We start from the raw sequence: 15838 nt of genomic DNA, 5'->3' as shown, positions 1-15838 counted from the left end.
GTATGCCTGCCAGATAAGTGACTCGTAGGAACATTGAGTGATTCAGGGCCCAGCCCCAAATCTGTGCTGCTTCTTGACAAAGGAGACACAAGCCCGTACCTCCTTGTTTGTTGATGTACCACATGGCAACTGTGTTGTCTGTTTGGATGAGAACAGTCTTGTGTGAAAGGCAGTCCTGGAACGCTTGCAGTGTATAACGTATAGCTCGAAGTTCCAGAAAATTGATTTGAAATGTTGCTTCGAGTTTTGTCCAAGTCCCTTGAGTGTGGAGATTGTCTACATGAGCTCCCCATCCTAAGGTGGATGCATCTGTAGTTACAGTAATCTCTGGGACTGGTTGTTGGAAAGGTAGGCCTTTGCACAGATTGTCCTTGTTGGTCCACCAAAGTAGAGATTATTTTAATTGGTTGGTCACTTGAATTGGATAGTGGAGTGGTTGAATGGCTTGGATCCATTGTAACCTTAAAGTCCATTGGGTAACTCGCATGGCTAGCCTTGTCATAGGAGTAACGAACTGTGGAGGCCATGTGACCTAGCAGTATCAGAAACTGATGGGCTGTGGTTTGTGTCCCTAAGGAAATGGACTTTGCTAGTAGAATGAGGGCCTCTGCCCGTTCTATAGGCAGAACGGCCTTTGCTAGATTTGTGTTCAACTCCGCTCCTATGAATTGAAGTAGATGAGTTGGAGTGAGATGGGATTTTTGATAATTGATGAGAAACCCCATGGAGTGAAGTACAGCAATTGTCCGGTTGAGAGAAGTTATTGCTCCTTTTTGAGATGGACTCTTTATGAGCCAGTCGTCTAGATATGGAAAAACATGGACACCTTCCTTGTGCAAGTATCCTGCTATGACTGCTAGACATTTAGTGAAGACTCTGGGAGCAGACACCAGTCCAAATGGTAGAACTCTGTATTGGAAATGTTGATGGCCTACTGTGAAGCGCAGGTACTTGCAATGAGGAGGGTATATTGGAATGTGAGCATAAGCATCTTGAAGATCCAGAGAACAAAGCCAATCCCTTGCTTGAAGAAGTGGAAGCAGGTGCCTAGAGAAACCATTCTGAATTTTTCTTTCTTTAGAAATTTGTTGAGATTTCTGAGGTCTAGGATAGGACGTAGGCCTCTGGTTTTCTTTGGAATGAGGAAATATCTGGAGTAGAATCCTCTGCCCTTCTGTGTCCGGGGCACTGGTTGAATGGCCTTGGATCTCAGAAGGGTGGATAATTCTGTTTGTAATTGATGAAGTTGAGAGTTTTGTTGTTGGTAGTATGTTGGTGGACATTCTGGAGGAATGGAAGTGAAATTTAGTTTGTAACCTCGGGTGACTATGGAAAGAACCCATTGATCTGAGGTTATGGTTTGCCAATTTGTGTGAAAAAGGGATATTCTGCCTCCCACTGGAAGATTTGGCTTGGGATTGCAAGGTTGAATCTGTTCTCTGGTGGAATCCTCAAAAGCCTGTTGCAGGTCCTGTCTGTGCAGGAGGTTGTGGACGGGCAGGTCTGGATTGTCTGGCCTGAGATCGCTGTGTTGGCCTGGTAGATCTACCCATAGTTGTTTGTTGGTAATACCTGCGTGGCCTGTAGTAAGACCTTCATACATCTCTACGTGGAGGACGACGAGAAGGTTGATTAGCAGGTTCTTGAGGGGTTTGAGACAGTTTAAGGGTCTCAGTGTGATCTTTGAGTTGTTGTACAGCCTCTTGAATTTTATCTCCAAAGAGATTGTCACCAAGACAGGGAATGTCAACAAGCTTATCTTGTACCTCAAGCCTGAGGTCAGACGCCTTGAGCCAGGCCCACCGACGAGCAGTGATTCCTGCTGCTGCTGTTCTTGAAGCAGTTTCAAAGTTATCATACACTGCTCTTACTTCGTGTTTTCCTGCCTCAAGACCTTTTGATATGATTGCTTGAGTAGGCTCTTGGAATTGAGTGGGTAAGGAAGTGATGAATTGTTCCATCTCTTTCCAGAGATTTCTCTGGTGTTGAGTTATATAGAGCTGATATGCAGAGATTTTTGTGCTCAGCATGGAACTGTGGTAGATCTTTACCCATTGTGTCCAGGAACCTGTGCTCCCTGCCTGGTGGGATGGAGGAATGTAGGCACACACGTTTAGATTTTTTCTGTGCTGATTCCACAACGACAGACTGATGGGGCAATTGTTGTTTGTGGTACCCTGGAGCTGGTTGAACTATATAGGTGGTTTCCACTCTTGTTTACTGCAGGGATAGAAGCTGGGTGTTCCCAGATTCTCTTCTGAAGATCCAGTAAGACTTCATGTACAGGTACTGCTAATACCTGTTTGGGTGGATCCACAAACTGTAATACTTCAAGAGTTTGTGCTCTTGTGTCCTCCTCAGCAGTCAACTTAAATGGGATGGAATCAGACATAGTTTGCATAAATGATGAGAAGGAAAGATCTTCTGGGGGTGACTTCTTTCTTCGGTCAGGAGAACAAGGATTGGACATGAACTCCTCAGAGGAAAATTGAGAGGATTCGTCATCCCAGGAGTCTTCTGAATCTTCCCTGTAAGTTGTCTGAGTTGCTGGTGGTTGTGGGACATGAAGCCCTGAAGGTCCAGGTTGAGGATCATCGATGAAAATTTCAGTAGATGTTGTTCTTGGAGTGATAGGTGGTAAGTTGTCGATGACATTCTGGTACCTTTGTAGGAGGCGACGGTAAAATGCCTCATCTTGTATTTCTAGTGGTTGATCAGGTGGTGGCAGGGATGCTGTCGATGGAATCATCGATGGAATTTGAGATAACATCGATGTAGATTGTGTTTGCAGCCTCGGTGTGGTGGTTATGAAACCCGTCGAGGATCTTGGAAGGAAAGATATTGTTGTCATCGGTGTTATCACCGGCATCGATGTTACAGGAAAAAACATCAGCATCGATACAGACGATGGAGGTATCGGCATCGATGCTGGGGGCATCGGCATCGAGGATATCGGCATAGACATCGAGGATATCGGCATCGACTCGGAGGTCGGCATCGACAGGCCTGTCGGAACTTGTTGCTCCTGTAGAGCTTGTAAAACAGCTTGTCTAATAAGTGTAGACAATTCTGGCTGTGGTAGGAGTGAAGGCACCGATGGCGTATGCGGTGGCGCGATGTCCATCGATGACGTCGTAGTTATCGGTGACGGCGAAGGCCCAACCACCGACGTATCTTGATTTTTAGGCCGCTTCGGCATCGACTCGTCCTGGGATACCGATGCGGACGATGATCGATGGCGATGTTTGGTTTTAGAACGTTCTGCCGACTTTCTGGAGATCACAGATGGTGGCGAGGACAGACGGTCACCGGATCCATCCAGATGCGGTTTTTTCAGTAAAACTCTTTTTTGTCGCTCCAGCCGGAGACGACCTCGGTGCTTTTGAGGGAGAAGGGATTAGCTGAAGAGAAAAAAGGTGTTCCATCTTCTCTTGCCTGGCTTTTCGTCCCTTGACCATCATTTCTGCACATTTGGTGCATGTACTGACATCGTGTTGTCCCCCGAGGCACAGTACACATTCCAAATGCGGATCGGTGATAGACATATTTCGGTTGCAGACCGGGCATTTTTTGAAACCGGTCGCCATTTTCGATCGATGGCCGTCGATGAAATGAGCGTGTGTGTGTGTGTGTGTGTGTGTGTGAGAAAAATTTTCGGCCGAAAATATTTTGAAAGACAGTACTCACCAGCCGGCGAGGTAGAGATTTTCCCGTGACAGAGAATATATTGAGAAATGACTTTTCAGTCAAAATAGAGATTCCCAACGGTAGGGCTATCGGTCCGCAGTGCGAACGGCAGCGCGGAAAAGTGAAGACTGAAGAGAGACACCTGTGGCAGAGAATATCATAGCATGCTCAGTGGCCTCTCACGGCCAGTCAAAAGTTTCTAGAAACTTTGACAGACAGCTTTCCCGCCTGGGCTCCGTTCAGTGACGTCACCCATATGTGAGGACTAGCATCCTGCTTGTCCTGGGATAATGGTCTTAATGAGAAGCAAGCTTTCTTATACATTGTAATGTTTTACTTTAATGTATGGTTGTTTACAATGTTGTATATTGTGTTGTATAATGAGATATCAGTTTGTCCTAAACTGTAAATTTAATATTTCTAATTGTAAACTGTTCTTTAAAATTATAAATTAAAAAAAAAAAAAAAGAAGTACACCCAGAAGGGCGTCTAGACACTCTAGCAGGTATGCCAAGAGAGATGGCGCAAGCTCAGGGACCGGCATGGGGACTGGTGTAGACAGTGGCTCGATACCCCTCAGGGCTCGGAGCACCCCTTGCTGAACCCTGCAGTTCAACTTATTTTATTTATTTGTCAGATTTACTTACCGTTGTTTGGAGCAAGCCTTCACAACGGTTTACAGCGATAACAACAGTTTACATCAAACAGGGTAAAAACTGGTTACATTTTAAAAGGAAAATCTTGAACAGTTTATGTCAAACTATGTACATAACAGCAAATTTACATGGACGTGAATTGAAATGCGGGAAACACGGGAGGTGTGAGGGAGGGAAGGGAAGGGAAAGGATGGTAAACTAAGGGTGGACACATACGGCAAAAAATATCAGATATTATGAGGATGGTGGAAACAGCTTCAGGGTTAAAGATACTAGGACAATGCATGTAATCTGTGAGAGTTGGGGATGCTGAATAGATGTCTGAGAATGCACTGCTGACGATGGACCCTAAGACCACAGAGCTCCAATATTTTTCTCTTTAGGCATCAGGAGAGTGTGACATTGAGATTTAGATTTAGAACCTGCATCGGTATGCTTGGGGCTGAAGAAGAGACCCTGAGAAGTAGCTTACTTGATGTACCAAGAAGTGATGAAGTCACCAAAGATAGCAGCAGAATGAAGCAAGAAAATGTAGAGCTGTTAAAAATGGAAAATCCATTCAACAATCTTGGCAGAGAAAAAGAAACAGCATCAGCATGGAAACTACTACAGTAAAGGCCTTTAGACTTTTCTATAAAACTATGCAAGAATCGTCCATTTGGTGCCCAGCATGGCCAGGTGACTCACTGCTTTGTCTTAGAAAATGGAGTGGATCATAAGATCCTTATCTGCCAACATCTTCTATGCTCTAAGCCAGTAAAACTGAAATGTAAGTTATCTGCAATATATTGAAATCCCATCAGCCCATCCAGTTACAGAACCTAACATATCTTTGAGCTTCCACCACTCTTTACCCAAAAGTCTTATCAAATCAAGAGTACATTCAGTTAAAAATGGAACTGTTCAGAGGTAAGAAATAGCTCAACATTTACCTACTCATTAGACACTGCCAACTGTGGTACACTGAACGGCTTTATTTTATTCTGTTGATTACTGCTCATCTGTGTCATAGTGAAGACCACTGAACTTAGAATCTCAGACTAGCTCAGAAGAGAGAGGTAAGAGCTTTGTTTCAAAGAGTTGGTAAGCACCATGCCAGGCACTCCTCAATGGTTGAGAAGGATAAAGTGAATCCTTGGTCTGACCTAGTATGGTATATGTTCTTATGTTCTAGAGAGTTCTGGTAATCAGAGGAGAGAGGACTGAATGTGCCAATAGGAGGCAAAGGCAAGAAATGTGGTCTTTCTTGGCTAGAGAGGTTGGGTAAAAGAGAAAAGGAGATGGCCGTGGGCAGCACATGCTCTTTTGGGGGAGGGGGGAATCTTTCCTCTCTGCAACAGGCTACCCCCCTTCGCCCATCTCTCTCTAATCTTCTACTCATCTCTAAATTTTAAAATCCCTCTAGTCCTTCCCTCCTAAGCATAAAGGAAAACCTTGAAACGCACAGTGCTATTTGGAGTTGAACAGTGTCAAGCATCATGCAACTTGTAGTTCAGAAAGTCATATTTATTATCATGTATATGATGCTTATGCACACTTAATACATTACATAGGAAATGAGAAAACACAATTTGAGAAATTCTTACCTGATAATTTCGGTTTCCTTAGTGTTGACAGATGAACTAAGCAGATGGGAGACTGAGTCAGATTTCAAAGCTGAAATCACCCTAGATATACCCCTGCAGTGATCTCAGCTCCTCAGTATTCTCTTCGAAAAGCCATTATAGATATATTTGCTTAATAACTTGATTAAAACTTATTAAACTTGAACTGATTCAACAGATTTCAAAAACAGGAGACCGCCAGTGCACTCAACCAATTAACGCCACCAGGCAAACTGCGGGTGTCTTGAACTAGGGGTAGGCAAAGGCTTACACGTATTTGCTTAATCTCGAGGTTCGCTTCCCGAGGTTCTCCTTCTTTGGGGCAGCCATGGGCGGGATGCTGAGTCCATCTGTCTACACTAAGGAAAACAAAATTATCAGGTATGTAATTTCTCCATTTCCTAACGTGTAGTCAGATGGACTCAGGACCAATGGGATGTACAAAAGCTATTCCCGGACAGGGCGGGAGGCTGCCCGTGGCCCACTTAGTACTGTCCTTGCGAAGGCTGTGTCTTCTAGGGCTTGAACATCCAGGCGGTAGAACTTGGAAAAGGTGTGTAAGGAGGACCACGTCGCCACCCGACAGATCTCGGTGGGCGACAGCAGCATGGTTTTTACCCAAGATACTGCCTGGGCCCTAGTAGAATGAGCCTTAACCTGTAGGGTTAAGGGCTTTCCTGCCTCTATGTAGGCTGCCTTGATTACTTCCTTGATCCAGAGAGCTATGGTTGCCTGCGAGGCTGCTTCTCCTTGATTCTTCCCGCTGTGGAGAATGAACAAGCGATCTGTTTTGCGTGCACCGGTTCCTATCTTTCCAGGTATCACACCAGGAGTCTGCCGATATTTAGATGGCAAAGAAGGTGTGAGTCTTCTGAGTCCTTATGTTCATCTGGAGATGGTAGGAAGATGGCTTGGTTCAAATGAAACTCTGAAACCACTTTCGGTAGGAAGAAGGGGACGGTGCGCAGCTGTATGGTTCCAGGAGTGAACGTAAGGAACGGTTCCAGACAGGATAGTGCCTGTAGATGGGAGATGCGACAAGCTGAACATATTGCCACCAGGAATACAGTCTTCAATGTTAAGAGGCGTAGTGACAGACCTCGCGTTGGTCTGAAGGAAGCCCCCGCTAGGAAGTCTAATACCAGATTGAAGTTCCATAGGGGCACCGACCACTTTAGGGGTGACCGAAGATGCTTAACTCATTTTAGGAAACTGGTCAAATCAGGATGAGCTGATAGATGGATTCTGTTCACTTCAGCTCTGAAGCAGGAGAGGGCTGCTACTTGGACCTTGAGGATGTTGAGCGACAACCCCTTCTTCATACCGTCCTGTAGGAACTCCAGGATCATGTGGATCTTGGCTGTCCGTGGGAGTATTCTGCTGTTTTCGCACCAGGCTTCAAATATTCTCCAGATCCGTATGTATGCCAGAGATGTTGAGAACTTGCGTGCACGGAGCAGGGTGTCAATCACGGCCTTCAAGTAACCGCACTTCTTCAGGCGAGTCTTCTCAAGGGCCAGAGCGTAAGAGAGAATCAAGATGGATCTTCGTGAACAAACATGCCCTGCTGGAGAAGGTCCCCGTGTGGAGGTAGGCACAGACAACTCCCTGCAAGGAGGCTTTGCATGTCTGCATACCATGGGTGTCTTGGCCAATCCGGGGCCACTAGTAGAACTAGTCCCCTGTGGTGTTCTATCTTGCGAATGATCTTGCCCAGTAGTGGCCATGGGGGGGGGAAAGGCGTACAGTAAGTCTTCCTCTGGCCAGGTCTGGCCGAGAGCTTCGATCTCTTGGGAGTGTGGCGCTCATCTACGGCTGAAGAACCTGGGGACTTGGGCACTAAGAGAGGTAGCCAGTAAGTCCATGGCTGGGAAGCCCCAGTGATTTACTATCAGTTGGAAGGCTGTGGTCGACAGCATCCAACCCCTTTTAGGCTTATCTCTGCCCATGCCATGAGAGGGTCTATCTCCAGAGACACCTGTTGGCTCCTGGTTCCTCCCTGGCAGTTGATGTAGGCAACCATTGTAGCATTGTCCAACATTACTCGAATCGCTCTGCCTCGGAGTCTGTGGCTGAATCACAGGCACGCTAGTCTGACTGCTCGAGCTTCCAGGTGGTTTATGTTCCATCCTGCCTCTTCCTTCCTCCATTGTCCCTGGGCCATCACTTCCTGACAGTGTGCTCCCCACCCTCGTAGGCTCGCATCCGTGGTGTGCACGATCCAGTTTGGTGGGGATACGCTTACTCCTCTGCTTAGGTGGTCTTCCTGTAGCCACCACTGAAGCTGAGAAACTACCTCTGCTGGTAGATGGAGGCGAATTGAGTAGTTTATTTTTATTTATTTTTAATTTTTATATACCGAAGTTCCTGTATGAAATACAAATCACTCCGGTTTACAAGGAACAGAAAATCGCCTAGGGCTTTACATAAGCGCCTAAATTCTTTACATAAAACAATTGATCAGTATGTTACCATAAAAAACACTAACAATAAAACAGCAAAATCGCCCAGGGCTTTACATTTATGCCCAAGGCTATATATAGAACAATATAAATTAGAAGTATGCGGTCGAAGTTGTGTCTTTAAAGTGATGGGAGAAGTGTTGTGAATCTTTTTATGAATGATAGTGAGAACTTTGAAGAGGATCCTGTATTTGATGGATAGCCAGTGTAGGTTGCGGAGAATGGGGGTGATATGTTCTCTTTTTTTGGTGTTTGAAAAGATTCTGGTGGCGGCGTTCTGGACCATCTGTAAGGGTTTGATAGTGTTGGTGGGGAGTCCGAGTAGGAGAGAGTTGCAATAGTCGATCTTTGTTAGGACGATGGATTGTAAGACTAGGCGGAAGTCATTGAAGTGAAGGAGAGGTTTTAGCTTTTTTAGGACTTGCAGTTTGTAGAAGCAGTCTTTTGTAGTGGTGTGTATACATTTAAGGTTTAGTTGGTTGTCCAGCCATGCTCCTAGATCCCTGATGTCCAGCGAGAAGTTAATGTTTAAGCTTGTGGTTTGAGCAGAGCTTGTCAGGTTATTAAGGGAGTCGTGGGAGATAAAGAGCATCTCCGTTTTGTTATCATTTAGCACTAAGTTGAGGCTGGAGAGTAGGTGTTTTATTGGGCGAAGGCAGTCATTCCAAAAGGTAATAGTTTTTTGAAGTGACTCTGTGATCGGGATGAGAATCTGTATGTCATCCGCATAGAGGTAATGAGTGAGCTTGAATTTTGAGAGTAGTTGGCAAAGTGGTAGGAGGTAGATGTTGAAAAGCGTGGGTGAAAGTGAGGAGCCTTGAGGGACTCCCTGGTCCGTAAGGACTGGATGAGATTCCTTATTATTTATCCTAACTTTGTAGAACCTGTTGCTCAGGAAGGACTTAAACCAGCTGAGTGCTGAACCTTTGATGCCTTTGTTAGCTAGTTGGTCTATGAGGATTGTGTGATTTACCGTATCGAAAGCTGCGGATAAATCTAGTAGCACTAGTAGGTAAGATAGATTTTTCTCCGGGTTTAAGAGGATTGAGTCCATTAGTGAAAGGAGGAGGGACTCTGTGTTTAGAGTTTTACGAAAGCCGTACTGAGCTGGGGAGAGTATGTTGTGATCTTCGAGGTATTCCGAAAGTTGCTTGTTAACTGTTTTTTTCATCAGTTTTGCTATCAGAGGTAAATTTGCGATAGGCCGGAAGTTCGCTGGGTCTGTAGTAGAGGCATTTGGGTTTTTTTTAGAAGAGGTTTAAGAATTGCTAATTTTAACTGGTTGGGTACTATGCCTTGAGCTAAAGAGGTGTTAATGATTTCCGCTAGTGGTTTTGCGATGATATTCGGGATTGCGATGAGCAGGTTTGTCAGTAATGGGTCTGATGGATGGGAGGATGGTTTGAGTTTAAGTGTATTTTTGATCTCAAGGGCAGAGGTGGGTTCGAAGGACTCTAGACTAAAAATTTTTTGAGGCTTGTTTGTGAGGTGGAGTGTTAGTGTAAGGCTGTGGGTTTTGAAGGAGCGGGTAAGATTGGAGATTTTTGACTTGAAGTATATGGCAAGATCATTGGCTCTGTTGAGTGCTAGGTGGTCTGGAATGGAAGGAGGTGATGGTTTTGGTAAGTGATGAGACGTAAGAGAAGAGAGCCTTTGAGTCAAAGATGAAGGTGTGGATTTTTTTTGCGTAGAAATCTTTCTTGGTTTTGTGGATGGCGTTCCTGTAGGTATTGAGAAGGGATTTATAGGCAGCATGTGACGAAGTGGATGGGTTTTTCCTCCAGCTTTGTTCTTTATTTCTTAGATTTTGTTTTAGGGATTTAAGTTCAGGGGTAAACTAAGGTTTTCTGTTGTCAAGTGCGGGTTGTATTACTTTAGTGGTGGTTGGGCAGATTTGGTCTGCAATTTTATTGGAGAGATCGATCCATGAGGTGGTGGCTGTGGTTGCGTCTGTGAGGTCTAGCTGGTTTATCTTAAGGGTCGTGTGAATGACTCTGTGGTCTGACCATGGGACTGGTGAGCAGGAGGGCTTTGAGTAGATGGAAAAGCTGTCATTAATGAAGATGAGATCCAATGTATGTCCTGCCTTGTGTGTGGGGCTGTTGACAATTTGTGTGAAACCCAAGTGGCAGAGTGATGAGAGAACTATTTCACAGTTGGTGGATTGTGGATAGGCGTCAACATGCAAGTTAAAGTCTTCCAGGATTATGGCTGGTTTGTCTACGTTAATGTATTTAGCGATGAGCTCGATCAGAGGAGAGGGGTCTGAATCTAAAGTTCCTGGTGGAGCATAGATGAGGCATATTTGTAGTTTTTCAGATTTGAAGAAGGAGAATTCGAGTTTAGTTGTGGAGTCTGTATGTTGAAGGGTTAGGCCTAATCCCTTTTTAGCAGCTAGGAGGAGCCCTCCTCCTCTTTTCTTGGGTCAGGGGACTGAGATGAGGTCATAGGCTTGTATTGGAAGCTGGTTCGTTAGTACTGTGTCTGTAGGTTTCAACCAAGTCTCCGTGATTGCACAGATGGCTGGGTTAACTTCTATAAGGTAATCATTGAGGATGTGCATTTTTTTGGAGAGCGACTGAGCGTTGAGTAGAGTTAGCGTGAATAGCGAGAGGCCCAGGAGCTGGGTAAATGGAGTTATAATTGGGATTAGCCTTTGTTGTCGAGCAATGTGATAAGATGCAGGTTTTAGGTGTGTTCTTAATTTATTCTGGATTGTGGGTATAGTGAAAAGGTGCATCTTTGTGATGAGGTCGAGAGGAATATAATGCGAGGGCAAGGAGATACTATGAGGGGGAAGGAAAGATCCTTTTGATGTTTAAGGCAGAGGGGATGTTTTATATTGAATGAAGTAGGCCAAGACCTGGGGTTTTAAGTCTGAAGCCTTAATCGAAATCTCAGTCTGAGTCTTGGTCTTTCTTACCAAGTTGGAGGTGTTTGGTGGCAACACTTAGGGCAGCACGCAGAGCATGCAAAGGGGGGGCGGCGCCTCAGATCTGGTCGTGGCAATAAATGCCTTGCAGTCGTAGTTTGGTGCGTTCACCGGGAGGAAATTTCTGGCTTCCAATTGGAGTTGGTGTGCAGGTAAGGCAGCCGGGAGGGGGCCCACGTGGTCTACAGGTTGGGGCGCTGGGCAGACGGTGGAGGGCTGCGGAGGTTGGCGAAGCTTTGGTCCCTGAATGGGGCGGCTCCGAGGTTGCGATTCACCCAGGAGAGCAGGAGAGCCGAAAGGAGAGTCGCGGGAGGAGAGAGCCTAAGTTTGAGTTTGAGGGGCTTTTACCTCGCTTCTTGCGTCAGTTCCGTGCCTTGGTTAGATTACTGGCTTCTGATTGGTGTCAGTGCGCAGGGAAGGCAGTGGGGTGGGGGGTGTTCCACGTGGTCCGCTGGTTGGAGCGCTGGGCGGTCAGTGGGTTCAACCCGGCAGGAGGGCAGATGAGCCGAAAAGAGAGTCGCCGGAGTTGAGGGGGAAGGAAATCGAAAGCACTCAGGGTTTGGTAGGTATGCACTACTGGGCTGCATGAAGGGGCAGGCCCCTTTGTTGTGCGCCGAGGCAGCTCTTTGATTTAAAGCCCCTCTAGGGTCTCATGTGATAGGCTAGCCAGGAGGGAGACCGCTGCGATTGGCTGGTCTCGGAGGACAGGCTCTGGGGCTGATCGCACGTGGTCGGGCGGACAGCGCTGGCATCTCGCGGTCAGCAGCGGATCTGCCGTGGGTAAGTGCAGGATTTAAAAGGGCCTAGTTCTGGGACAGTGGGTTCCAGCGTGACAGTAAGGAGCACTGGAATGGTCGCATGTGAGCCCTTGCCCACGGAACGACCTCCAGGGTTGATGCCATGAGTCCGAGGATATGAAGATAGTCCCATACCTTGGGATGTGCATTGGCCATCAATCGTAACTGTTCCATCAGCTTCCTTCTCCTCAGGGGAGGGAGGAAGACTGTTCTGTTTGGTGTCGAAACAGGCCCCCAGGTACTCTAGAGACTGAGAGGGCTGCCGACTGCTCTGGACAGTGTTCACGACCCAACCGAGTTCCTGCATTAGGTTCTTGACTCTGCTGGTCACCTGTTGGCTCTCTTCCGAAGACTTTGCCCTGATCGGCCAGTAGTCCAAGTAAGGGTGTATCAAGATCCCTTCCTTCCTCAGTGTTGCCGCCACAACCACCATAATTTTGGAGAATGTTCTGGGGGCGGTTGCTAGGCCGAAGGATAGCGCTCGGAACTGGTAATGGTGACCCAGTATCGCAAAGCATAGAAAACGTTGGTGATCTTGATGGACTGGAATGTGAATGTAGGCTTCGGAGAGATCCAGGGAGGTTAAGAACTCTCCTGGTTGTACTGCCATTATTACAGAGTGAAGAGTCTCCACGCGGAAGTGTAGGTTGATGTTCTTGAGATCCAAGATGGGTTGGAATGATCCTTCCTTCTTGGGAACGATGAAATAGATGGAATAGCGGCCCGTATTTTGTTGGGGCCTAGGAACCAGAGTTATTGCCTTCAGACTGAGTAGTCTTGTCGAGTGGCTTCCACTGCCAGTCTCTGTGTGGGAGTGGCAGGGTTACATCATAAATTTGTCCCGAGGGATGCTGAGGAAGTCCAGAAAGTAACCTTCTTGAATGATGTATAGTACCCATTTGTCCATTGTGATCTCCACCTATCGTTGATAGAAGAGGGAAAGTCGACCCCCTATTTCCTCTTCCTGTGGATGGGTCATCCCATTCTCATTGGGGACCATGGCTTGAGCCTGCCCCCAGGCCTGTTCCTTTCTTGATTTGTCAGTTGTGAAAGGGCTGAGATCTTCCTGAGGAACCAGGTGTCCAGAACTGCGAGTTCCTGTAGGGGCAAAAGCGTTGAGAGCCTCTGTCCCTAGTTCTTCTGGGGGAGGGGTGGCTGGGATCTTTTCCCCCTGTCTTCCGGTAGCCGAGGCACTGGAGATTCGCCCCACTTGCTGGTTAACTTCTCCAATTCGCTTACAAATAAGAGACATCCTTTAAAGGGCATCCTTGTGAGATTCGCTTTAGAGGTTGCGTCAGCAGACCAATTCCACAACCATAACTGTTTTCTGGCCGCAGTACGCACCAGGTCTGAGCTTGCATCCATCAGAAAGGCTGCTGCAGGTTCAATCGTTTCACCGGTATTTGTTCCTGGGTTGTTTGCCTCTCTCACCAGTGCGCGGCAGGAGGCAATCTGCAGTGTCATCGCTATTGCGTCGAAGTCCTGTTTAAGGATGGATTCAAATAGTCTATCCTGAGTATCCTTCAATGCAGCCCCTCCCTCAACGGGAATGGTTGTTCGCTTTGAGAAGGCACAGACCATGGCGTCCATTTTCAGAAAGCGCAGGCTTTCCTTGGTCGCTGGTTCCAGAGGGTACAAGGCTTCTAAGGCCCAACCTCCTTTAAAGCTAGCCTCCGGGACATCCCACTCCAGGTTAATCAGTTCCTGGTTGGCTTCCATCATTAGGAAATAGCATGAGGCCTTACGAAGAGACACCAAGATGGGGTTCTTCTTTGGTTCCGCCATAGGATCCGTGCCTGGAATACCCAGAGACTTCAGAGTCTGGGAAACAAGGGCTGGTAATTCAGCCTGTGGAAGAAGCAAAGCATGGCTCTGTTTGGTTCCAGGCCTGGAGGGATTTCTCCTTCTTCCAGGGAGCCCCCATCATCATCTGAAATGTCCGGGTCCCTGTCAGGGAAATTCTTGGTTAGGCAAGGCATGTCTCAAGGTATCCGAGCAGGGCAGGGAGGATCTTGTGCTTCCGGCAGGGATTGAACACGGGTCGCAGCCGGGGCTGATTGCGCCTGAACGAAGGCTTGTAGCCATTGGAAAAATTCTAACCAGGAGAAGGTCCCTGGGTCCATGTTTATCCCAGGGGGAGTCTGAGTAGGTACCCCCTGAGGTGCCCTCTTGTGGAGAAGCCATTTCAGAGTTGCATAGATCTGGGGTGCTATCGTATGTAGTGGCTCCGGACCCATCCTCAGACAGTGAAAGGACCAGGCTTTGGTCCCTGCTGGGCTTCTTCGCAGTGATGACACAGGCAGAACTCCAGTTCAAGCTGTGCGGCTCTGATGTGGCAGGCTGTGCAAAGAGAGTGCCTTCTGAGCTTCTTGGAGCCGGTGCCATTGCCTCTATGTTTAGGCGCGCAGGTAATGTGCTTCAAAGTGCACATAGTTATGCGCGTGAGCACAATGCGCCCATATAGCTGTAAGCGTGGTTGTGCGCGCGTCAACGTTGAAGGCGCACAAGTTGGGCGCACTGACCGACTGACTGGCCTGCCCTGCACGTACCGCCGGACGAGAAGGGAAGATGGCACCGATGCTCCCGCTCATAGGATGGCACCCCCCAAGAATCTACACATGTTCGGACCCCCTGCACCGGACCGGGGCCTAGCCCAACCAAGGCTGCTCAACCAGATTGGCGCTCCCTTTTACCTCGCCGGGTGAAATTCGGAATCAATACAGCCCTCCGAGCCCCGGAGACCTTAGTTTAAAGTTTTCCTCTTACCTGGTCTTGAAGTTTACCGATCGCATGCCGGGACGGTCTCCAGCTGTGGAGGGAGAGGGCTGTACCTTAACCACCGTGCTTGGATGTGCACCCGCTGCCTTTCAGCCGCTCTAGGGGCTAAGTCCAAGCCGGGGTTACCGGCTACCGGACCAAGGCTCACCTCAGAGATATTGAAATCACCTCAGGAATTCTCAACTGGGGGAGGGACCCTTACGTATCACCGCAGGAAAGCGGGGCTCGTCTTAAGGTAAATTTTGTCTTCTTGCTGTAATTTCCTAACACTGTGCTAGTGTGTGGGATAGTGTCCGCATCTGCTAGGAGACGGAGAGATACTGAAGAGCTGAGGTCACTGCAGGGCTATATGTAGGGTGACGTCCGCTTTGAAATCTGACTCACTCTCCCATCTGCTAGCAAAAGAGCACATAACCCACTGGGTCCTGAGTCCATCTGGTACACGCTAGGAAATAATGTATTTTGCAAAATATAAATTGTAAAATAGACTTCTTTTGCTTCCTTACTCTACTATGCTAAAGTTATGCCAGTGGCTAGATAATGGACAACAGCATCTATACTGTGCAGGCCTAAGAATGAAGAGCTCCTTTGCCTCCCCACAGGGCAATGCTAATACAAAAAGCAAATGAACACTTCTCTAATTAAACATAATTCAGCTCAGAATTTCTGAAATTTATATAACTCAAATAAAAAGTTTTGTACCTTATAAGAAAGTAACTGTTGATCATCTTTATTCAATATAAATCCATCAATCAAATCATCAGCTGATATATGCTTTGGTCTTTTTTTGTTGTCCTCATTTTCTCCAAGCATTCGGCTAAGCCTTTCGGCCTATGAAGCAAGACATCAGAAGAAAACTTGTATTAAAGAAGACTGTAAAACATTCACACACCTCAACCATCACCATCTAAAATTATCTTTG

At 47.0% G+C, this 15838-nt stretch overlaps 1 protein-coding gene across 1 annotated transcript in view; it reads right to left on the bottom strand.

The window, feature by feature from the left end:
• Positions 1-15838, bottom strand: part of NOP14 (NOP14 nucleolar protein) — a 289956-nt gene that overhangs the window by 145291 nt on the left and 128827 nt on the right. The window contains 1 exon segment of the mRNA XM_029592043.1: positions 15619-15747. Coding sequence (XP_029447903.1) covers positions 15619-15747 — 129 coding nt within the window.

The sequence above is a fragment of the Rhinatrema bivittatum genome, chromosome 1, assembly GCF_901001135.1.
Source record: "Rhinatrema bivittatum chromosome 1, aRhiBiv1.1, whole genome shotgun sequence".
Lineage (NCBI taxonomy): Eukaryota > Metazoa > Chordata > Amphibia > Gymnophiona > Rhinatrematidae > Rhinatrema > Rhinatrema bivittatum.
Note: the sequence above shows the minus strand (reverse complement) of the source record. Positions and strands in the feature narration are given on the sequence as shown.